At 56.1% G+C, this 23,002-nt stretch overlaps 1 protein-coding gene across 1 annotated transcript in view; it reads right to left on the bottom strand.

Moving 5' to 3' along the window:
- Positions 1-23,002, bottom strand: part of HIVEP3 (HIVEP zinc finger 3) — a 462,911-nt gene that overhangs the window by 16,540 nt on the left and 423,369 nt on the right. The window contains exon 7 of the mRNA XM_046010454.1: positions 1,211-1,386. Coding sequence (XP_045866410.1) covers positions 1,211-1,386 — 176 coding nt within the window. The remainder of the gene's footprint in view (positions 1-1,210; positions 1,387-23,002) is intronic.

Here is a 23,002-nt window from a genome sequence, read left to right as displayed (position 1 = left end):
GCCTGGGCAGAGAGGGGCCGGAAGCCAGGGGCTGTGGTAAGCTGCCCCCGGACCCAGTTCAGAGAGAGCCGAGGTGGCCAGCAAGAGGAAGAGGAAGGGAGAAAGGCTGGTGAACTCCTCAGGGCTTGGTCTGGCCTCTCTGGATGGGAACAGCTTGACCAGCAGAAGAAAGATCAACCAGGTACAGCTGAATCTGCTCTCGGGTTCTGTCTGCAGAAATGCCACAGGGCTCCAGTGGGGGCCAGCATGGGGCCCCCCTTTCCCACTTGCTCAAAGGAGGAGGCAGAACCCTCATGCCCAAATCCTGACCCAAGAGTCTGCAAAGCACAAGAGGCTGAAGCCATCAGGGGGGTCACGAGCCCCAGCCCTTCCTCAGCTTCACCTCTGTCCCTCCACGCAGCTACCAGGAAGCGATGCGTAAGCCACTGCGTCTTCCCTGCCTGGCCTGCGGGAACTGTGTGGCTAGGAGCCTGGTCCAAGTCCCAGGGACTTGGACCCTCCTGTTCACCCGAGGGTCCCTGCAGCTGCAGCGGGACCCTTCTTCCTTTCTCAGGCGACAGCCAGAGCCTGTGCTGAGCCTGCCTCGGGGTGTGGCTGGGGCCGCAGGTCGGGGCCACCAGCCGGGGGCAGGCGGGAGGCGAGCGGGCCTGGGCTGAGAGCTGCAGAGGGGCCGGGTGGGTGGGCGTGAACATGGTCTGAGGGGTGAGACGGGTGGAGGCAGGGGCGTGCTCTGCCATGAGAAGTGACCATGCGAGTGTTCTACGTGGCTCGGAGTGGAATGGAGTTCCAAACGCAAGAGTGTTGGTGACAAGTGTGGATGCTGGAGCTCGCGGGCTCGGTGGATTGAGGGCGAAGGAGACATGCAGCAGGACCGGGGTGAGGAGAGAAAATCAAAACTGGGAACCGTGTGCAAGAGCGCCACCTGGCGGCCGGGGAAGCCAGGCGGAGGGGCTGTGTGGGATCCAAGAGGACAGGCTGGGGCAGCTGGTGGGGCGCGGGGTTGGTGGGCGGTGCCACGGCCCCATCTGGAGCGGGCTGCACGGGCAGGCTGCACGGCCAGCCGGCCGCTGGGGAGCACAGGCAATGGGGGGACAGGGAGGGGCCCAGGCCCCAGGCAGAGCGGGTTGGTCCTCTGAGCTCTGAGCTAGGGCTCCCAGAAGGGAGCTCCCTACAGTGGGCCGGGGCAGTGCTCCAGCTGACTGTCTCTTACCTTTGGTTTTAAAAGCAAAGTGACAGTGCTTGCACACATAGGGCCGGACGTCAGTGTGGGTGCGGATGTGTTTCTTCAGCATGCTGGGCTTCTTGCAGCGAATTCCACACTCCTCACAAACATATTTCCCTCGGCCGCGGCCTCGCACATATACATACTCTTCGTTTGATTTGTACCTATGAGCAACAGGTGTCATGGTAAAGGAGAAAAAAAAAGGAGGAGAAGAGGCTGGTTCCCACCTCAGAAGACGCACACGCTTCCTAGTTATACCTCCAGCCCTTCACGGATACTGGGCGAGGAGGACGTGGACCAGAGAGAAATGCGTGGGGGCAGGGGGCAGGGAGTCGCCCTGGGGATCCGCCGCGGACCCCTTGCACCTGCCGTGCCCTTGGCCATATACCGCTGCCCCCTCTCTTCCCTCCAGAGGCAGCAGGCCCCGTGCTTCCCGCCAGGAAGGGGAGTGACTCTGTCCCCAAGCCAGCCTTGGCCCCAGGCTCTGCCTGCAAAGGACGGCCCCTCTGGGCCAGCAGTCACAATGCCAGTGAGGGAAGGTGACAACCACGCTCCAGCGGCTCCAGCGGCTACCATTTGCCGAGGGCTTCCTCCGGGCCCACACTTTACACAAATTAAATCACAACCGTGAGCACGAGCTCTTAAGAGCCTAAGGCTCCAAATCCCGCAGCCAGAAAGGTACGGACCTAGGATCTGAACCTGCCTGCTCCAAAGCCTGCCCATCTCCCGGGAGGGGCAACAAGTGCTAAAACAGCCCGTCCGGAAGCCGCCTGGACACCGGGGTGACAGGAGGTATGCGAGACCACTGTCACGTCCCCGTTTGGAGAGTCAGAAATCAAGAGTCCTGCGCGCTCTCCCCGACCACATCTCCTGATGAGCTGTAAAGCTCTCAGGACCCAGATTCCAATCACCTTGCTCCCAGGGACCCTCCGGGGTCATGGCATCAGGGCCCAAAGCTTTCCTAGGGCAGCTCCTGGGGCAGCCAGCCTGCCTGCCAGGCCTCAGAGCCACCAGAGCTCTTGGACCTGAACCAGAATGCTCTTATTTCCACCAAAAAGGAAGCCCATGAGGCTCACACACTACGATCCTCATCAGAATGCCTCGTTGTCCCTGATGCTACAGCCGCACCCATCTCCCCACAGAGGCGGGAAAGGCTCTGCTGGGACCGGGAGGCTGGTTCCTGGTGGGATTCCAGGACAAGAGCCTTCTGATGCATGAGGCCGAGGGGACAGGGGGTCTGATGGCATGGGTGCCTTAGGGGAGGTGCGGCCTCTTGGCCCACTGAGCATGCCCCCAGCACCCAGCAGAGGGCCTGCCTGTGCCCCACACTCAGGCTATACCACAGGTCCTGGCCCAGTGGTCTTGGCTCTCAAAATCGGGGCAGGCACAGGGGGCAGGGAGGTGGCTGGGAGAAGGCGAGGCAGTGGGGACAGCAGCTGGGACTCAGTCCTGCTCTGGAGGGACCATCAGCTTCTGGCTGAGAGGATGTCACAGGATGACCTGAAAGAGGGGACTCTATGAGAGGGAGCCAGCAGGCGGCGACGGAGTGATCACACACACACACGCACATGCACACTCACACTCAAACACACACTCTCACACACGCACTGCTCTCCATGAGTCCCTGAGGGCCCTGGTATTTGTCAGCTCCCTTTGGCCAACCAGTGCCTCTCCTGTTGTCTGAAACCACCTTCCCTCCTTAGAGGCCCTGACCGGCTGGTGGTGGGACCCTGTTCTCCAGGGAGGGGCCAACTTTCACCTGATTCAGGGTGGAGTGACATCTTGTGTTCAAGGGGAGGAAGGGAGGGCTGTGGGGGTGGCGGGGAGAGATGATTCTTATCACTCTTATGAAGAACCCCCTATGCGCAAGCCCGGGAGACCCGTCTCCGAGAGACAACGGTTCACCCTCACGTAGCAGGATGCCTCAGGGCCACCAGGGACCCAAACCACACCCCGATTTTAAGTTCTGAGTCCCTCTATGGCCCCCCGGAACCCAGTCTAAGACGGAGCAGGCGCCCTTTTCCCAGCCGGAGAAGAAAGAAGTGAGAATGGCTTGGTTTCTTCTTGGCACTGGACGCCCTGCCAACTGGATCCTAACCTCCACTCGGCCCTGCCCGGCGGGTCCATGACACCCCCTCCCCTCCAACATCCAATGACAAAGATGTCCTTCGGTGCTCCCCGGCCCTCCCCCCAACTGCTGTGCTGGGCACTGTGAGCTGGACCCACCGCCACTCTGACTCTCCTGAATCTGGTCCCTGCCCTATGCTCGAACCAACTCCGTGTCAGCACTAGAGTCTGTGACCTGTGGCTGCTCTCAGACCCCCCCAGTTCTTCCCCCACAGCAAGCTTAGACCACAAGTGGTCTTCCCCGGCTCACGCTTGCTTGTGTGCAGAAAGGCACACGTGTGCACACACATACACATAGAAAAAACTCTGAACTTTCGAGGGTTGTGCCTTGACTTGTGTGCCTTGGCCATGGAAGGTGTGTGTAACCTGCTGGGGAGCACAAGGGGGTTGGAGGGGCCAGAGAGCATGGTGAGAGATGGAGGCAGGAAGGCGGAACTCCAGGCAGGGACCAGAAACAAAGGCAAGAGGGGTTAAAAGGCCTGATGGACCTGGGGGGGGAGAGCAGATGAGGTGGGATGGGCAGAACGGACGGGATCCCCATCCCCATCAGCCCTGAATGCCACGCTAAGAAGTTTAGACTTGATCAAAGATAAAGGCTCAGAGAAAAGATGCTTCCCTGGCACCAAGAGGAATGGTCTGGAGGGGGAAGAGACTTCAAGTCCCCACAAGAAGCGGGTGTTTTAGGACAGGGGGCCATCGGATGGGGGAAGGGTCACAATGAGGCAGAAACCAAGATCAAAGTTTTCAACGTGGCTGGCTCAAGTGATACCACCCGTGGGCGTGGAGGGGAGCGATGCAGGACCCCAGGCCTTTGCTGAGAGTGAGATGCCCATGAGGAAGATGTGAAGAGATGCCCAGGCCATGGCTGGAAATCCTCGGGACTCACGACGGGATGTGCGGATTTGTAGGGAGGAAGAGGATGGCTCAGGAGAGGATTGAAAATGAGAAGAGGGTAGTGTGAGGGTCTAGGAAGCTCCCCAATGTTGGGGGGCAGAAACATAGCCCCAACACCTCCCCTCAACCAAGCAGCAACTTCCTGGGAACTCAGGAGGTTTGGAAGCCAAGAGAACGGGACTGAAGCGGTAGCAGCCATCTACTCCAATGTCCTGGAGAAGGATGGTTTCCTAGGAGGAAGGGCCCCAGGAAGAGGAGGAAGGGCGCCAGGACTTGAAGAGCATGGTCCTGGCTGAGTGGCCCAGAGCCTATGACTTCTCTACTCCTTGAAGGCTGAGACCGGGATTCGTAGAGCTCAACACTCTGTGATTCCCAAAGGGCCCAGTCCAAGGACGGGCATGGGGCCGCTGTCCAGTGTGGGCCGGATCCTCCCCACCAGCTCAGGACCAGCCTCTTCTCCCCCAGCAGCTCCACAGCCTCTGCCTTCTGGCACATTCTGCCGTCATGGACCACACGCTCACCAGTCAACCAACCAACCCACCAACCCACCAACCAACCTCAAAGCCTTGATGGACCCCAGCCCACTCCAGCTACTGCTCCCTCTGCTCCCTTTCTCAGCCCAAGCCAGGGAAGGGCAGCCCAGGTCTGCTCTCCCTGCCTCCTCCCCATGCCCACTCCTGAGCCGCCATAATTCCGCTTCCCTGGCCAGCTGTCCTTGCCAAGGTCACACGTTGCTAAATCCAAAGGACAGCTGCCTTTTCCTATCTGCCCTTTTGTCCGCTTTCTAGAGGCTCCTGCCTGGCTTGGCGATGCTTCTCTGCAGGCTCCTTCCTTACCCCTTTCCCTTGCTGCCACTCCCCAGGCTCCAACCCACATGCTTTTCCCCTCACCCTTCCCAGGTTACGCCCTCTGCGCATGCCTGACTTTCCACCTGGATGCCGATGGATTCCCTGTGCTCGCCAGGTCTGATGTCCCTCCTGTGCATCCAGATGTCCCCTCAGTCTCTCGCCTGGTGGTGTCAGGCCCCTCCCACCCTGCACGCCCAGAAGCATGTTTCCACGTCCCCTTTCCAGCACCCTCTCCTCCTGGGCACCCGTCTCCACAAGCAGAACACACATGTATGGCTAGTGAAGCTGACGGCTGGGCCTTCCTCTCTCCCACACGAGAGCAGTGGAGGGAGTAGGCCCTGACAGGCTCCGTCATGCTCCTCCCAGCCTGGGGAGATGCTCCCCCACCTCTGTCAGGATAAGGCCTTGTCCCTGGCCCTGTCTTAGCCACCAGGCCGGCTACCTCTCCAGAGCCCCGACCCCTGCACCTTGCCACCAACCATGCCAAACCTCACTGGGGGCCACAAAGGCCCTTTCCTCCAGCCTTCTGCCCTCCCCTGCACTACCCCCCCTACACCTGCCTGGCTCCTCAGCTCCTTCAGGGCTTTGCCAAAAGGTCCCTTCCTCCGGAGCCCTCTCTTACACCTCTGAGCCTGGGGGTCTCCCCCGCTCCTCCTTCACAGCACGGTCAAGCTGCGTGCACTGGGACAGCCTTCTCAACGTGTGTAGCCCCCATTATCCCAGCTGTTGGTACATCCCCAGGACTGAGCACAGCACCCGACCCCCAGCAAAGGCTCAGCACTCCTCGGCTGCCCACAAGAAAGCCGGACCAAGGCCTTCTTTCCGGGTCTGCTCTAATCAGACTTAGCCGTGACATCCCCTCTCTATGAGGCTAGAACACAGGCTCAACACAATGCAGTGGCCTCTCCACAGGCATGGCATCTAGCCAATCCCTCCTAGCCACGATGGACAGGCCGAACACCCTCCAGTCCCTGGTAGGAACTACTCTGCTCACGGGTCAGCACGAGACCTGGGTCCGAGTTCCAGCTGCTGTTCGAACTTGTCGGGTGACCTTGCGTCAATCAGTCCCATTCCTTGGACACACAGTCAATCTTCATTGCTATAAGATACACCAAGCCCTGTCACACCCCTGACCTCAACCGGTCCTCGCATCAGCCTTTTACCATTGTCCGCATTTTACGGAAAAGGGAACCAAGGCCCCAGGAGTTTCAGTGATGTGGCCGAGTCAGCCAGTCAACGATCTCTCCCCCAGCTCCCCAGGCCCGCACAGATGTGCTGCACAAATACTTTTCGATGATGTTGATGTTTCCTTAGCACTTTCCTTCTCCAGGATTCCCAGGGGCCCGCGACCCGGCAGACAAAGAAGCACAGCATCATTCCCTGCCCAGCCCTTCCTGAAAGGGCCGCCAGCTCTGGGTGGGACCCACAGGTGTTGACAGCTACAGAAAAATGCCTTGCAGAAAGCCAGGGCAGGAAACCAGAAAACCATGGTGGGGCCCTGAGGGGAACAGCTCTGCCTCCCAGGTCTGCTGGCTCCTCCCCATCGCCCCAAGGCTGCCCTTGACTCAGGGGGAGAAGTGACACCCTCCCCCCGCCACCTCTCCGCCAATTCGGAGGCTCAGACAGTCCCGGACGACAAGCGTGGTTGCAGCAGACTCATGGCTCCTGGGATAGGGAGTCATTTCTCCGAGCCCTACCACCTGCCTGTCTTCTGCTCCCCTGACAAGCCAGAGGTGTTAGCCAGTGTCGGAAATGTTAAGTTTTGTCCTAGACGGATAGCTATTTCTGTGGATTCCAGAATGCTTTGGTTAGAGGGACCTCGAGACCAAAGGCCCAGAGTCAGGCTGGCCACGCAGCAAAGGAGCTGTGCAGAGCAGGGCTGGTTGGACGGTGGCCATAGCACCGGGGGGTGGGGGGGAGTTCCCAGACCCCTGCCTCCTGGATGCAGATTTTTGGTTCTGCTGCCTTAGGTCGAGCAAAGAGCAAGACTACCAGGAGGGGCGTGGAGCTGCCAGACTCTGCCAGGTCTGGTTTTGTTCTTACGCTGCAGCAGTCAGATTCATGGACTCAAAGGAAAGGGCAAGAATCTCAAGCAACCTCCGATCCAGGGGGTCTTATTATCGTCCTCTGATAGAGAAGGAAACAGAACCAGACAGGTCAGGCGTGTCGCCACAGCTACGAGGCAACTACAGAGTGGTGAGGCAGAGCCTGGACCCCAGGTCTGACCCCAGAGGACAGAGGACACAGCACCACCTGCCTTCTCTTCCAATCCTGCTGCCAGGGATGCTAAGCCATCTGACCGGAAACGCTTGTGGCTCTAGACTTTTCAGCGGCATTTCTGAAGCCCGCGGCTTGCGCCGAGCTCCCCTGAGCTCAGTGTACACGGCACACCCTCTGCTCCAGACCCCGGAGACGGAGGGGGTGGAAAATAAATGTCATCTCAGTCACGGTGACAGGGGAGCCGTGCTTGGCTCTGCTGATGATGAAGACTCAGCAAGGAAGCTGCTCCGTGCGGGAGTGAGCTCCCTGTCACTAGCACTGTTCACCCAGAGGCCAGAGGGAGCCTGGAGCAGGTCGAAGTTCAAGGTTACTGCATACCCACACGGCGTCCAGCACCGTGAAGCCTGCTTACTCCTATGATGGCGCTATAAGATGGACATAGTTATCCATTAGGTATTTCATATTTATTCCATAAACATGAATATATTTATTCCTGACCAAAGGGAGGCTCAGGGCACTAGGTGGGGGGCTGGCAACATGACTGAGTGGTCAGAGGAGGCATGGGGGGAGGGCTGAGGTGGGCTGGAAGGCAGGACACAGTCCCTCTCTAAAGGGACAGGGTTACACCTTTCCAGCCAAGGGTTGCAGGACGCTGTCAGACCTTCCAGGTTTTCAAGAAAACCACAAATACAGATTTTTAATAATATGGGCCTACTCTTATACAGCTTTTCCTGGGTACCCAACATGATTCTAGATGCTTCCTAAGCATTACTTCATTTACACCCCATAGCAGCCCATTAAGACAGGGGCTCTAGTCATCCTCATTTACACATGAGAAACTAGAGTCACAGAGAGGTTAAGTAACCTACCCAAGGCCACACAGCCAGTAAGTTAACAGAGTGAGAATCTGATCCCAGGTCACACGTTACAAAGTTCAGGTGCTTAACTGCTATGCAATGCTGACTAACACTTGAAACCACCTGTTTCAAAAGACAATTAATTCAAGGCACATAAAATAGAAGAAGAGGCAGATCCAGCCCAGAGCTAAACTTCTGGCTCTCAGTAATTTCCCCAAGGTCATGAAGCTAGTGGGGGTCCGTCCGACCTTCACGTCCACAACTTTTCTCTCCACCAAGCTGCATTTTTCTTCTAAATGAGGGTGTGAACTCTGTGGCTTCAAGTTACCAGCTCTCTGAGGCTGGTCTACAGCTATGTGACTGACTTTTCCATAGATTATCATTAAACCCTCATCAATCCTCCGAATTTGCATATAATCATGCCAAGCAAGAGGAAGAGGCGATGCGAGGTGTGTAAGTCGCCGCTCTGAGTCCCACTTTTGCAGGGAGCCTGTGTCCCCCGAAGTGAGGTTAGAGTCGGTTCCCCGAGGTCACTGTGTCCCCGAAGGTCCAGCCACAGCGGGCCTGTTGGCGTGTCTGCAGAAACACGCTGCTCTCGTGGTGCATCCCCAAAGGAAGGGATGTGGGAAGAGGAACAAGGGGCAGGTGGTCCAGCCCACAGAGCTGCATATCTGTTACAAATACTCAGCTGCTAAGAGGTAGGGAACACATCCCTCCGCTAGAAGTAAACCAGGGAGGCCAAGCTCTGGGCCATGGGGGGACGTGCCCACCGGGTTCTCGGTGCATCCTGGATTCTCCTTCTGCGGGGTTCTGCAGAGATGACATTCCGTCACAACATCTGGGCCTGGGGCGGCCCTAAAGGCACGGTCCAGGGACAGGCCTGCTGGGCCAGGAATTCCACAGCTGGTCTGTAACCGGAGCGCATGCTCGGAGCCCACCTGCGGGCTGTCTATTTTAAGCCAGTGTTCTGTGTATTTACTCAACGGTAGTGACTGAGGCCCGGTCTGAGCCTGAAGCTGGACCAGGGCCAGGAATACAAAGCTAAATAAAACTTGGACCTTGGTCTCCAGTGCGAAGAACAGATACTTCAAGATCACGAAACAAAGAGGAACAGTAACTCCGATCATGCACAAAGTGTTTTGGATGATCAGGGTGTGTCTTAGGTGGTTTTCTCAGAAGAGATGCTTTTCCTCTGGTAACGGCGGGGAGCCCGAGCCAGGGCAGAGGCGGGAGGACAGAGGACGCAGGCTGGAGGTCGGTTGGCATAACAGAAGCAGGAGAGAAGCGGGTCAAAGAGCCTTCGTCTCTATCTTGCAGAAGGACTTCTGCCACTGGAGCAAGTCCTTGTCCATTTCGCAGGCTTGCATTTGTGCCTCTGGGCCATTCCCTTGGTTTGACCGTAATGAGTTTCCATTCTTGGGGGCACATCAGCAGACAGCATCAGCTTTCTGGGAGAGAGCAGCAGTTGTGGGGACTGGCCAGGCCTGGAGCTAAGACCTGGAGGCGTCTTTGATTCTAAAGACATCAGTACGATTCGTGGAGATGTTGTGGAGTGAACAGCCAAAGGCAGACACCCAGAGCCACCAAGCAGGCACCGCGCCTGGGCCCGTGCCAGCTGGGGTCAAAAGAATGCGGCCAAAGGCCCTGTTTCCGACCAGACAGGGAGATTAGGGAGAGAGTGGCAGGAAGCCAGAAGCTGGGCCTCTCATGTTCGGAGAAGTGAAACTGCCAAAGAGGCACTCACTCCCTAGATGTGCGCAGATACGGAGCTGCTCCAGCTTTCGGCAGGCCCTGGCCTGCAGGGTTCTAGAACAATGACTTTCATACCGTGCTCAGGACTCCCGGGGGCCTCCTCCTCCACATTGAGCTGTTGTTCAGAGATGGCATCTAGGCAAACTGAACCTTGTAGCAAAAAGCTCTGTGGGTTTAAAAACATTGAAAATTACTGGTAAAGAACATCCATGCTTGGAAGGACCTTCAAACCTCTGACTTCAGGGTGGCGGAGGGGCCTTGTGCAGCCTCTGATGCGGTCATGGTCAGGAGGATCCCATTCTGCCCTCTCCCAGGGCTGCATACGCCTGGGCACCTGGGGGTCTCACGGTTTCTGGGCAGCTCTTCTCCTACTAAAGCTAAAGAGGTCAGCCTGGCTCCCACCTGCAGCCGGCTAGTGCCCCTCTTCTTCCACGTGGCAATCTCTGAAGGGGGCCAGTTCACCCAAGACTGCTCTCCTGCAGGCCTGTCATTTCCATAGCCCCAGGCTATACCACTCAGGCTGGATGCCGGAGGCCTCCGCAGACTGCCCCAGGCCCCTCTGGGCTGTCCTTGGTAAGAGGAAAAGGCCACTACCCCCACCCCCAGGGCCCTTGGGTGGGGCTGTACCAGCCCAGCTGAAGCAGGACTCTGGTCTCAGTTCTTCCCACCTCCCTTCCTTGTTCCCCAGACAGGAAGCCTGCCCAGAATGGGGACAGGACCAGATCCTGGAGACTGCATGCCTGCCTTACTCTTGATGAAAAAGCAGCGACGAGAAAGTCAGCCAGGGTTCAAGTGGTCAGCTTTTATCACAGGAGAGGGCTGTTGTCTGTTGAGTGCTCGCTCCGTGATAGGCACTTTTTCCAGGAATTCTACTGTGGAAGCCATGGCACAGTTCTGTAGGACCCGTGGCAGGAACTGAGGCAGGAGGGTCGTGTTGAGTCTGGCTTGAAAAGTCTCAGATGCCAGCACAAAGGCTGGGCCTGTGTCTCGCAGGCGGCGGGGGCTGGGGAGGGCTGTTCAGTGAGGGCTGTGTTCTGGAAGCACACACTGGGGCCATGGCTAGAAGGGTCGCTGACTAAGGCCGTCTTCTAGCAGCTGCTGCTGAACTGCGTGTATACAATAAGTGCCTGATTAATGCTTGTGAGCCAATGGCTAAGACCACTGTGCCACCTTGCTCGTGATCTGTGAAGCGTCAGTGTTTCCAGAGCAGACATATATATGCAGTGAGATGCAAATAAGGTGAGAAAAGGCTGCGGTGTATATTTCAATCCTGCCCTCAATGCAAGTTCTCAGCCTGGTCCTCTCCCCCTCGTAACAGCTTTCCCAGGGGCAGAGAACAGCAGCAGTAAAGAGAATCAGGCCTAGGAGAGAGAACTGCCAAGGCTGAAGCCAGGCTCTGCCTCTCATTAGCTGTGTGACCTTGGGCAGGTTACATAACCTCTCTGTGCCTCAGTTTCTTCATCTGTAAAGTGGCGATGATGTTCTATTTCTTGAGCTGGGACTAACAGAGCATGGTGAGGTGGGCATTCACTGCGAAATAGCTCATGGACTATTTACTTAGGACTTGGATTGCTTTTTATACATATGATACATTTCCTTTTCAAAATCACTGGAAAGTAATAGTACACACTCATAGGGTCCTTGCGAGGTTAACTTCGTTAATCCAAGTCACACGCATAGAACAGCACCCAGCACATACAGAGGGCTCTGTCAGTACTTGCCCTCTCCCTCTAGCACTTGGCCGTGATAGCCCTCATGACAGTTAAATTTATTCTTCAACAATGTGAGGAAAACCAAATGGTCCAGCATCCAAACTTTGATGGTGATCACTCGGCCAAAGCAGCTTCAGTTTCCCCTATGATGAACATGATCCATGCCACAGGGCACTCCACCAGTCTTAGACTCCGGCTGTCCACCCACGTGAGACAACTTGTGAAATGGGAATCGGGAGCGCGGGAGGATCAAGGTGCAGAGAAAGAAAATGCAGAGGACGAAGAAGCCTCAGTGAAGTCAACCAAAGCCTTAGAAACCCGATCAGGATAATACAGGTGCAAAGGGGGCAACAGCTTTCAAGGGAATTCTAAGTTTAAGAGTAAAGAGATTTGGTGATTTGCATTTGAAAGCCGCAAACCAGAACTCCACCATCTGGAGAGACCTTGCTGGCTTTGGGGGGGGGGGGGGGGGACAGAGTCTTTCTCCAGCCCATCCTCTTCACCCCAAGGCCATCATGGTGGCCCAGTTAGTGCCTTGGCCAGGGGAGTGTGGGGAGGAGGGGTCACAGCGCAGCTGCAAGCAACCATGGCCCGATCACAGACAGTCTGACCTCCTGCCTGATGACCACATGGCATCTGGCCTTCAGTTAAAAAGTTCAACGCTCTGGACAGTTCTTGGCATGACAGATGGAACAGACACTCTGCAGAGAGGTAGGCAGGGTGGGAACCATGGCGATCCAAGCTCATCTGTGAAGATCCCGCTGAGCACTGCTGCCCCAGCTCAGCCGGCCTCTGGAAATGCCATTTCTACGAAACCTTGTCAGAGGTGGCAACGTGCACAGGCAGTGGGCAGAGAATACTTCGTGTGTCCCCAGCACAGTGAAGCTGACTGTGGCCAGGGGCTGGACGGGAGAGAGCAGACCCAGGGCACACGAAACAAGGGGTAGGCTCCTAGGGACCCGGCTCTTTTGAAATCCTCGAATGCAAATGAAGGGAATGGAGAAGTTTCTTAACTCCCTGGAAAAGTTCCTCACTAGCCGTGCACCGTCCCTCAGACAAGGCAGTTGCCTTGCTCCCTTGCCCTTAGATGCCTCACAGCCTTCCTCTCCGGGAGCCAGGTACCCTGTGTGTGGGACCCCCAGTCTCACCCTCAAAATATCACAGCTTCAGAAGACGCTTCCTTATCTTCCGGTGGGGTAGGAAGCAGCATCTTTGCCGATGGGAGCCTTAGATCACCTTTACGGTCAAGGTGAAGTGGAAAGTCTCCAGTCTGATGGGGCTGCTGAGGACAGCTTTGCCTGTGGCTACTGGACTCAACACAACTACTGAGCCATTTCCTGCTCTGGAGGGACAATGGCAGCAACAATAGTAATGACTGAACGACTGTGATCCTTTAGCACGATGGAGCCGCCTTACTCATTACTGGGCCTGTCTATCCCTTACTGGAAATCAGCGAGGTGCGTAATGTCGTGCCTCTTTTCAGATAAGGTCGTGGAGGATCAGAGAGGTGATGTAACTTGCCCAAGGTCACACAGCCAGTGGGCAGCAGAGGAAGGGCACCCAATCCCAACGCTCCTCTCTGACCCCCACCCCCTTCTAGCTCTCAGGGCTGGAGATGCTGCTGCTGATGGGGTTTCTGTTCTCCAGAGCATGGAAGGAGAGAGGGAAAGGGGAGAGATGTCCAGCCCTCACCATGGGCCCCGGGGGAAGCACCACCATGGGCAGCATCTCCATGCACAAGCTTTGGGGGGGGGGGTCCACTCAGGGCCTGGCCCTGGGCATATGCGGGGGCAGCCATAGGGTTTCCCCAGGAGCTTGCCCCGCAGGTGGCCAAAAGTCAGGCCCCCTAGTGTGTGGGGCCGCGGAGGAAAGAACACAGATTTGGAGGCAGTAGGGCTGGCTTTGAATCCCAGCTCTGCTTGTCAGGACCTGAGCTGGGGAGAAGTCCCTTTGCTCCTCTGAGCCTCTCATCTGCAGGTCGGACGCGTGTGTGTATGTGTCTACATAGGTAACTGTGACTTAGCAGGTGGTGATGAGGGTCAGGAATTACAGTTTTGGAGAGCTTAGTGCTCCGTTCTGTACTGCGGCACGGCAGGCTTGGGTGTCGTTACTGCAAGTGGTGATGGTGAAGCGAGGGTCCCGGGCGGGTGACTGCGGTTGAGACGGGGCTCAGCCCAGGGGACCATGTGCCGCACCTCAGCAGGTGTTCCCTAGAGCTGAAGTCAGCCACCTGGGGTCCCCCCGAGAGCGTGCACAGGGAGGGCTGCTGGGAAGAAGGCGCATGGGGCTGAAGTGCCACCCAGCTGTGGGAGAACGAGTCTCCCCACGGGGCTGGAGAATGCTCAGTCACGGGTGCAGAAGAGCAAGGAATGTTCTCAGCAGGCCGAGAGCCGCCTGAGAAGAGTTCTAGAGGCAGAAGAGGAGCCCTCAAGAGGGTCTAGCTACACTCTGAGAACAGACCCCTCAGAAAGGTTTTAAGTTAAGTTGACCCCAGGTGTATGAGGGCCTGTGGCTTCCCCAAGGTTGCTCGCACAGACATCGACAGCAGAGCCAGGACCCAGGGCAGGGCTGATGTGACCGGGTGTGTCCTCATTACAGGCCACCCGGTGCTCCCCACACACTTCCCTGCACTAGGCCCGGTGCCCAGTAGAGAACTGAGTCAATACACAGTGTCTCCAGAAAGCCCCGGGCACCTGTCCAGCAGCCCTGGCCCGGCCTGGACCAAGTGACACTTACGACTGCTATTTACAGCCCGCAGGGCCTTTCCGAGTGACCCTGTGGCCTGAACTAAGCCCAGAGGGGATGTAGAGTCAGCTCGAAACGGCTGAGAGAGAACAGACCCCGCTAACATCTCCTGCCGGCCCACGGGGTACTCGCTGGGAGTGCTGGGAGAGGCTGAAGCACCCTCCGGGTTTCCCAAAGGCCTGTGAAAGTCCAGGTAGCTGTCCCTGTCTCAGAGATGGAGAGACTGAGCTCAGAGAGGCACAGGGATGTGCTCTCAGCCACACAGCTCCTAAGTGGCACCGGGTCCCCTCAAAGATCATTCTTATTGTGTTTACTGCCTACATTTTTCAACTTACCATGTTTAAACCACACATGGGTTTTATGGAATGGATTGTCCCTGCCTGTGGGCTTCAAGGCTGTCCACCAGGGGCAACATCTGTCTGCCCAAAGCAAACCGAAGACAAAAATGTCAAGCTAAAGTAAGAGAACACATCTTGGGGTTTGGAAGGAGTGGCAGGGTTGGGGAAGGTCAGGGGGGCAGCTGGAATGGGGTATTTGACCTGGGCTTGAAGGACAGCTCAGCTGTGAGGATTTGGAGATGAAGAGGGGGAGAGGGCCCTCCAAGCAGAGGGAACAGCATGAGCAAAGGCACAGAGGCAGAGAAGCATGGGCAGCACAGTGGCTGGGCCCAGGAGAAGGGACTGAGGACGTGGTGCTTGGGAGGGAACTGGGGCACCAGCAAAGACTCTGAGCCACGCTTTAGGGCCAACTGTGTGGTAGAGGCACAGAACTACCAAGCCTCAGGGATTTAAAAATACTCCGAACGGGTGATGTGTTTACAACTTACAGTAATTCCCGTTTGCTCATCCCCACTCTCCCCTGCAAAAATGCGATGAATGAAAAGGTGAGGTGGATGAGGATCTTACCCACCCACGGCTGACACCTGTGACAGGATCCCAGGCCCCTCCCCACCCATCCTGTCCTCTCTAGTCACCAGCACCCCTCACTGCCGCCTCCCTCTGGCCTCCCTGCGGCCTTAACTTAAAACTGTCCCCTGTTCCTGCAGCCTCAGGCCTCGGTTGCTTCATCTGGAACAGTTCTCCCTCTCCCACCTCCCCCCATGCTTTTGTCAACTGCAGCCAGCCCTCAGAGGTGCTTCCAGAGCGCAGCCCCATCCTCCTGTTCAATGGCCGCCTGTGCCCAGCCATCCTGGAGGTGCCGGGGTGTGGCGACAGGGACCTGCAAGCTCAGTGCGCCACTAGGAATCTCCCCACTTTGCCAGGGACAAAGGGAGGCACAGAGAGGTTACACGCCAGCAGGGGACGGAGCGGGGACTCAAACCCAGCTGGTCCGGCTCCAGGCTGAGCTCCCAGACCCCCCAATCCTGCCTTTGTCCTGCCCTGCCCCCTTCCACCAGCAGGCTCTGTTCTACCAGGCAACAGGCTGCTTCCAAGCTTGGGGGAGGGGCGGGGGTGTTTCCTTATTTAATCTCATTGTCTGTGTATTTAATCCTCACCTCAGCCCAGGACACAGCCTGTCACCCTCCAGATCACCTCAGCCCAGGACACAGCCTGTCACCCTCCAGATCGCGAGGCGCAGATGGGCTCACAGCTTGCCCCAGATCACACGGCCCCTCCCGACACAGTGATTTTCCCTGGCACTCGCAGAAGAGGACCCAGAGCAGAGGGCTCACCCTCCCATCCCTTGCTGCCTCCTTTGGATTTACTGCCATGCCCTGATGCGGTGGAACTGACCTTGACGGTGAGTGTGGTAAACGCCCACCTTGATGCTCCTGGGGGTTGGTCCCAAGGCCCCATAGCTGAGGCTCTCCCGCCTCTGAGCAGAGACGCCTCCCGGGTACTGCCTGCAGGGCCCATCCGGCCACATCTTCACCCTACGGACTCACAGTCATGGAACGGCGGGTCGTCTCTCTAACACACATTAAAATAAAACGTGGCCGATGAAATAAGGAGCATGTGTCCCGATGTGGCCGAAAATCCCCATGATGGTTTGCATCACAGCCCGAGGGAGGCTCTCACCCAGAGAGCTGTGAACACGAAGAACTAGCTATGAGGCAGGCCAATGCTGGCAGGAGCCAAGTGCTGGGAGTCCAGGGAGGGGATGTGGCCCGGGAGGAATTCCTGGAAGAACAGAAGCGTGGTGCGCCCGCACCATGATTCTTCAGGAGGACAGCGACAGTGTCCTCTAGGTCCGGCCAGTAGCTGGGGTGTGGAGAGCAGCCTGGGTCCCCACAGTGGACAGCTGGGCCTGTCTACAGAGCCTATGGGGACCCCAACGGCCTCCTTGGGCCTCCCTGTAGAGATCAGCACTTGACTCCCATCTCATCCCTGTCCTAGAGAGAAAGCCTCTGCCCCCTGCCAGGGCCAGGGGTGCCAGGGAGCCTGGGGGAGCCTGGCTGCTTTCAGTGTGCTGTCCTGCCTGAGAGCAAGGGCACCCCCTTTGATGAAGACTTGAGCAGCCTTCATGCCTTGTCCTGCTGGACCCCAGAGAGAGCCTTCCTACAGTCACAGCAGCTTCTCTCAGCCCCAGGTGAGGGCCAACCTTCAGAAGCCCTTTAGAAGAGTAGGGGGGCTGATGAAGGCCCCTAAAAAGGGGGAGGGAGAGAGTCTAGAGCAATGTGGGGACACCCGTGGGGTGTCCTGCTACAGCCAGACCCCACGATATCTGCTGGGCAGGGGCTGTAGCTGGGCCTGAGTTCCACCTAGGCTGTCTCCTTCCATCCCCCAGGGTCAGGGGGGAGCTCCTGGGTCGCCGCCCCTCCTGCAGCTGGCTCCCTAGGGGACACCAGGTTCCCTGGTTTCCAGACCCATTCCAGCCAGCATCTCCTGCTTGCCCCAAGAGGCTCCTCCCTCCTCACGGCTGATTATAGAGGAGGGAGGTGAGGCCCCAGCTGCCTTCCTCATTGCAAGGGCTACCCACTCACTGCGGTGGTGGAAACCCAGAGTCCACAGGGTGCCACCGCCGGTGGGTTACAACCTTCAGGAAAATCACGGTTCCCAGAATCTGCTCCTGAGCTCGCAAGCTAAGCAGTCCCAGAAACTTCCGAGAGACGGATCTGAGGTGGCCCAGCTGCTGGATCTGCTGACGTTTTGAAAGTCTACAGGAACCGGCCTCCTCCTCTTTGCAGGGGGATAGCTCTCCTTTCCCCTGAATCAGACTGCGTCCAACCTGGCCCCGACCACACAAACATACTTTCCTACCTGACCCCTTGGCATCCTGAACAGCACAGCCTGTGGACAACCCTCCCCCCACCTCCCCGCCCCAGTCCTCTGGACCCTGCCAGCTGCCTCCACTCTTTGCCACTGTCCCTGGGGAGATGCCCTCCCTGTTCCTGGCTCCTGTCCCCGGAAGCCCTGCCTGGCCCCAGTCTGCCAGTCGTACTTGCCAATGGGTTATAAGGCCTCGCTCACAGCCTGGCTTCTCCCTGGCTGCCTCAGGCTCGTTTTGGCTCCTGTGTCCTACCCTGTCTGTTGCCACCATGTTCCTGGGAGCTTGCCTGCCTGGCATACCCACCCCCAGCTGCCCCACTCTGGCCCGATCTGTCTTCCGCTGGCTGCTGTGCCCCAGGACACACCGCCCTCCGCCCTCCTGCCAGCTGGGCTGTCCCTCTTTGGTCTGTAGGCCACCCATGGAGACAGAAGACACCTGTCCATAGCATGGGCCCAAACTTCTGCCTGGAGTTCAGGTCCCCCATGTGCTTTGGTCTGATGCCCTTGGCTTGTCCGGGAATCTGCCGGACAGCCCCTGAAAGCCTACATCCCCTTTCAACTCTTTCCTTGATTCCCGGCTTCCTCAGTCTCCTTTCTTCTGAGCCAACTGGTTCTCTTTTTTCATTTTACATTTTTATTTTGAAACTATGACAAACATACAAAAAAGTTAAAAGTAAAACGAAAAAACAAAAACAAAAAAAAACAAAACCCCTTTCTCCCTGAAGCAGTGGAGGGCAAGTTGCCATATCCTATCCTCCCTGAATTCTTTCATTCATATTTCCTCCATCCAAGGCCATGCCAGGCCTCCCCTGCCAGGTCAGGCTCTGCCTCTCCAGCCATGGCCCAGTCCCTGGAGGGAAGTGTCCTCCTCCACCTGTGGGGTCACGGCCCTCCCCACCAGCCGCCCCGTGTTATCTCTAGAACCCAAGTCACCCTCTGGGGTTGACCATATCTTTTCATGGAAGCTGAGGGCATTGAGAAGTTTTCCAACTCAGTAGCACACCAGAGCTGTCTCCCTGCTGTCACCAAGATGACACCTGTCCCTCCTGCACTCCTACACATGTACCACACCATCCTTCCTTCTTTCCTCCTGTTAGGATGTAAGAAGGGGGTCAGCAAAAGGGTTTCTGTCATTAACATGCCCTGGGCCATAGCTTCCTCATTGGCAAAGTGAGGAATCTGGGTGAAATTATTTCTGGGGACCCTTTTGTAATACTAGTAATAATAGACTTTCACCGAGTATTTATTATGCACTGAGCACTGGACCTTCTTTACATGGAGTGTCTTAGTTAATCCACGTAAATCCTTTGAGATGGAATTACTGTTACCATTTCCATCTTACAGATGGGGAAATTGAGGCACAGAGGCATGAGCTAGCTTGCTTCACATCAGAAGGGCACCTTGATAGATCCAGGATTCCCAAGCGGGCCATTTGGCTTCTGTCCTCTTTACCGCAAAGTGCTTGTAAAAGGCAGGAGACACCAGGAATTGACCCTTGACTTGAAGAGGCGATCATGTACGTAAATATTGATAATTCATGACAGAATAGGAGGTCAGCTTTCTGCCTGCCAGGCACTGTGCCAGTACTTACAAGCATTGTTTCCTTTGATTCTCAACAACTTTGATAAATCGGGACCATTAGGATTCTCACTTTCCAGCTGAGAGGGCTGAGCCATGGGAGAGGTGAAGCCTTTCTAATCAGTGGCAGAGCCAGGATTTGAACCCAGGTCTGGCTGGTGCCAAAGTCATGCTCTTGTCACTGTGGTCTACTGCCAGACCGAGACAGGTGCTCAGAACGGCATGCAAGGAGTGAAGGATGCCCCTCACTCCCTCTGCTTGGCAATGGGCTAGCGTGGAGGGTTTCATGTGTCTGATTCTATCCGACGCTCCTGACAGCTCCGAGAGGGCTCTCCACCTCCAGAGTGGAGAAAGACACCCTAGGAGTCCCAGAGAGTGAGGCGGGCAGACGCACGGCAGCAAGGTATGGTGGGAGGCATCGGTGTCTCCTGGGGCTGGACATCCACCCTGGGGACAGCAAGGAGAGGGAGACATGTACCTGGGACTCTGCCTTCAAGAGACCCCACACCATGAAGAAAGAGCAGCTCCCTTCTCATTTTTCTAAGCTGTGGGGCCAGAGAGCCCTAGAGACTGAGACTCCCAATTGCCCTCCTTGTCCCTTTACCTACATGTGCTCAGGCAAGCGATCCCCAGCGCCTGGCTCTGGGTTCTGAAAGAAATTCTCCCGACAGATGTCTCATCTCAGGCTGGGGCATTCGGCCAGAGGCTCCTGCCCAAGAAGGGGCACCCTGCGGATGAGCTTGGCTTCGATTCTCTGACAGCTAGAAAAGGCCAGCTTCTCCTGAGGGAGGGACAAGATCTTACAATAGCCTGTAGAGCTCCCCCGCCCAGGCTTTTCCCTGAAGACTGTATCTGAGCAACAGCTCTTCCCAGGATTGAGTACGGAGCTGAATGAGCTCATCCTCTGACAAGAGCTGGAAAGTTCCTGCGTGTCACATCATGATCGCCAGAGATCCTTCAACCAGGCCGAGCGGCAAGCACTCGTTCTACGGATACGAACCGGGGTTCATAGAGAGCACAGACACCGTCTGGGATCTCAGAGCCAGTGGCAGCTGTCAGCACTCAGACCCCAGCCCCGACTCCAAGACTCGAGCCCTCTCCCACATCCTCCAATTACCAAGGAGGGAGCTGAGATCCAGAGAGGGGACACACTTACTCAAACTTGCCATGGCTGGGTTCCCACCGTGTTACCTCCTTCCCTGTTGGGGCCTCGTTTCCAACAACACCCAAGGTGGAAAGGGCCAGTGTGTCCTGTGATTTGCAGCTGATAAAATCCAGCCTGCTCCACGCGGGTGTCATACACTTCCTCTCCCCCTCAGCCCAGGTATTGTTTTCACTATCCCAGGATCTACCAGTCACGGATCTGGAGCTGACCTCCAACTCTCCCCCTTGTCACGGGGGGTCCTCATGCGGCCGGGCCCACAGAGACACCCTGACTTAGAGCCCTCAGTGGCTTCCCTGACCAGGCAGAAAGAACACCTTAGCCCAGAGAAGAACACAGTTGCGCCGGGGTAGGGAAGGTGGGAAGAAAGAGCAGAAGATGGGAGGAAGGAAAGAACAATGAAGAAGGAAGGAAGCGAGGAAGGAAGTGGCGCCTTTGTGGGCACTTCCTGTATGCCAGGCCAGCAGTATGGGGCCCGCACTATCTCGCCATTCATTTCTCACAAGCAGCCTGGGAAGTAGATACTTCTGACCCTATTTTTAGGGACTGGCCAGTAATTGCTGGAGGTGGGGCTGGAATCTGATTCCATCTCAGTCCAGAGCCCAAAGACTTTCTAGACTTTCTGGAACTGGCACTTTGCCCTGTGCTCCTCTGACTCCTAGAAGTTTAGGGAGGCACCATGGGGCTCCCAGGGCCTATGGGGGAGCCTGGCAGGGTGGCTTTCCCTGGGGTTCTTCAGAAGAATGACTTTCATGGCTAAAACAGATTTAAAATCAACCCTACTAGTAGTCTGTTATTAAAGATGACAGGGAAAGCAGTCCTTTTTTCTGTTTTTCTGCCTCCCTACCTCTCTCCACCCTTGCTCTACCCCCTCTCTCTTTTTCCCCCTTTCTCTTTTATTCTTTTCCTTTGGAATCATAAACCTACAGAGAAGAGAAAGGCAGGACACTGGCAATAAGCTCACAGAAGCTGGGAAGAAATGAATGGGTGGAAAAGACTTTTTGCAGACTCAAGAAAATGGAATCCTGCATCGACAGTAGGGAAATATGGGAACCATCCCAACTTACACCGCAGACTCTCAAGGACTCTGGAGACGAGAGTGGGGGAACCAAGAGAAGGAGGCTGATTTTATTTCCTTATTTCCTTATTTTATTTTTTAGAGCAGGGACAAGGACGAAGGGTGACAGAAGCTGATGACTGACTGACTGATTCTTAAGTAAACTCTACCCCAAACATAGGACTCACACTCACAAACCTGAAAGCAAGAGCTAGGCACCCCAGGGTAACTGCTTTTATTTTTATTTATTTTTTTATTTTTAAAAAGATTTTATTTATTTGAAAGAGAGAGAGAGAGTGAATGCACAAGCAGGGGTGAGAGGCAGAGGGAGAGGGAGAAGCAGACTCTCCACCGAGCAGCGAGCCCAAGAACATGATCTGAGCCGAGGCCAGATTCTTAACTGACTGAGCCACCCAAGCACCCTTATTTTTAAAATTTTTAAGGTAATCTCTACACCCAGTGTGGGGCTGGAACTTAACATCCTGAGGTCGAGAGTCACAAGTTCTACCATGTGAGCCAGCCAAGTTCCCCTCAGGATGACTGCTTTTAGACCCCTATCCCTTCCTCAACTTCAGCAGCCAGGAGACCACCTCTCCTCCATCCCAGAGAAAGTTTGGAAGTTTCTCTACAAAGGATGAAATGGGAGGCCTTTGAGGAGGACATCAGGTGAGCTGAGGACAGGCAAGGGCACCATGAACAAATGAGGGGATGAAGGGCTCCTCTCCCCTCTACCTCCCACCTTTTTCCATTCTGTGGTCCACAAAATAGAAACTCTACACCTTCATTCAGGAAATTGGAATCTTCATGGCGGTTCTGTCCAAGCAGAAAGCCCTAAAGGCGCTGTCACTGCAGCGGCAGGGCCTGGATGGGCAGCGACCAGGATGCGCGCCGTCGATGAGCCCCCTCAGACCCCGAGCTGCCACCCACCTGTGAGCCTCCTTCTTACACAAGCAAAGACGCCAGAGGTCACCGGACGCCTGAGAAAAGGGACAAACACATGGACCAAAGGGAACCTGAAGGGGGCAGAAACCAGGGAGAAAAGAAAACCAAAACCCAAAACGACGAACATTAACAGCCTCTGAGAGATAGGAGAAGATATGGGGATCTATAAGGATACTATTAAAAAGAAACCTCCAGGGAATAAAAGGAACTTCTGATAATTAAAGAGGCAACGACAGAAAAGGACAAAATGGCTGGAAGACAAAATGGAGAGAAGTACCCAGAAAGTAGCGCGAAAATACGAAAAGATGGGGAATCTGACAGAGAAGTATGAAAATGGGAGAAACAAGCCAGGAGGTCCCAGCCCTGGATCCCAGCCCACCCAGAGAGAAGGGAGGAGTCATCAAGGAAACAGCACAGGACTATTTTGTGAAGCCCAAAGCTCTGAGTTGTCAGACTGAAGAGTCGCCGCCTCAGAGGGATGGCCCCACGCTGGGAGCCACACCGGCCACGCTTCCCAGCTCTGAGCGTGAAGGGAAGATCCAGAGACAGGCACAGAGAAGGGAAGGCACAAGGAACCAGAATGGATATGGAACTCTTGCCACCAGGACAGGGCAGCGACGCCTTTAGAACTCGGAAGGAACGTTATTTCCAACCTGAAATTCTACCCTTCGAGCAAC

This window comes from Meles meles, chromosome 1 (assembly GCF_922984935.1).
Source record: "Meles meles chromosome 1, mMelMel3.1 paternal haplotype, whole genome shotgun sequence".
NCBI lineage: Eukaryota > Metazoa > Chordata > Mammalia > Carnivora > Mustelidae > Meles > Meles meles.
Note: the sequence above shows the minus strand (reverse complement) of the source record. Positions and strands in the feature narration are given on the sequence as shown.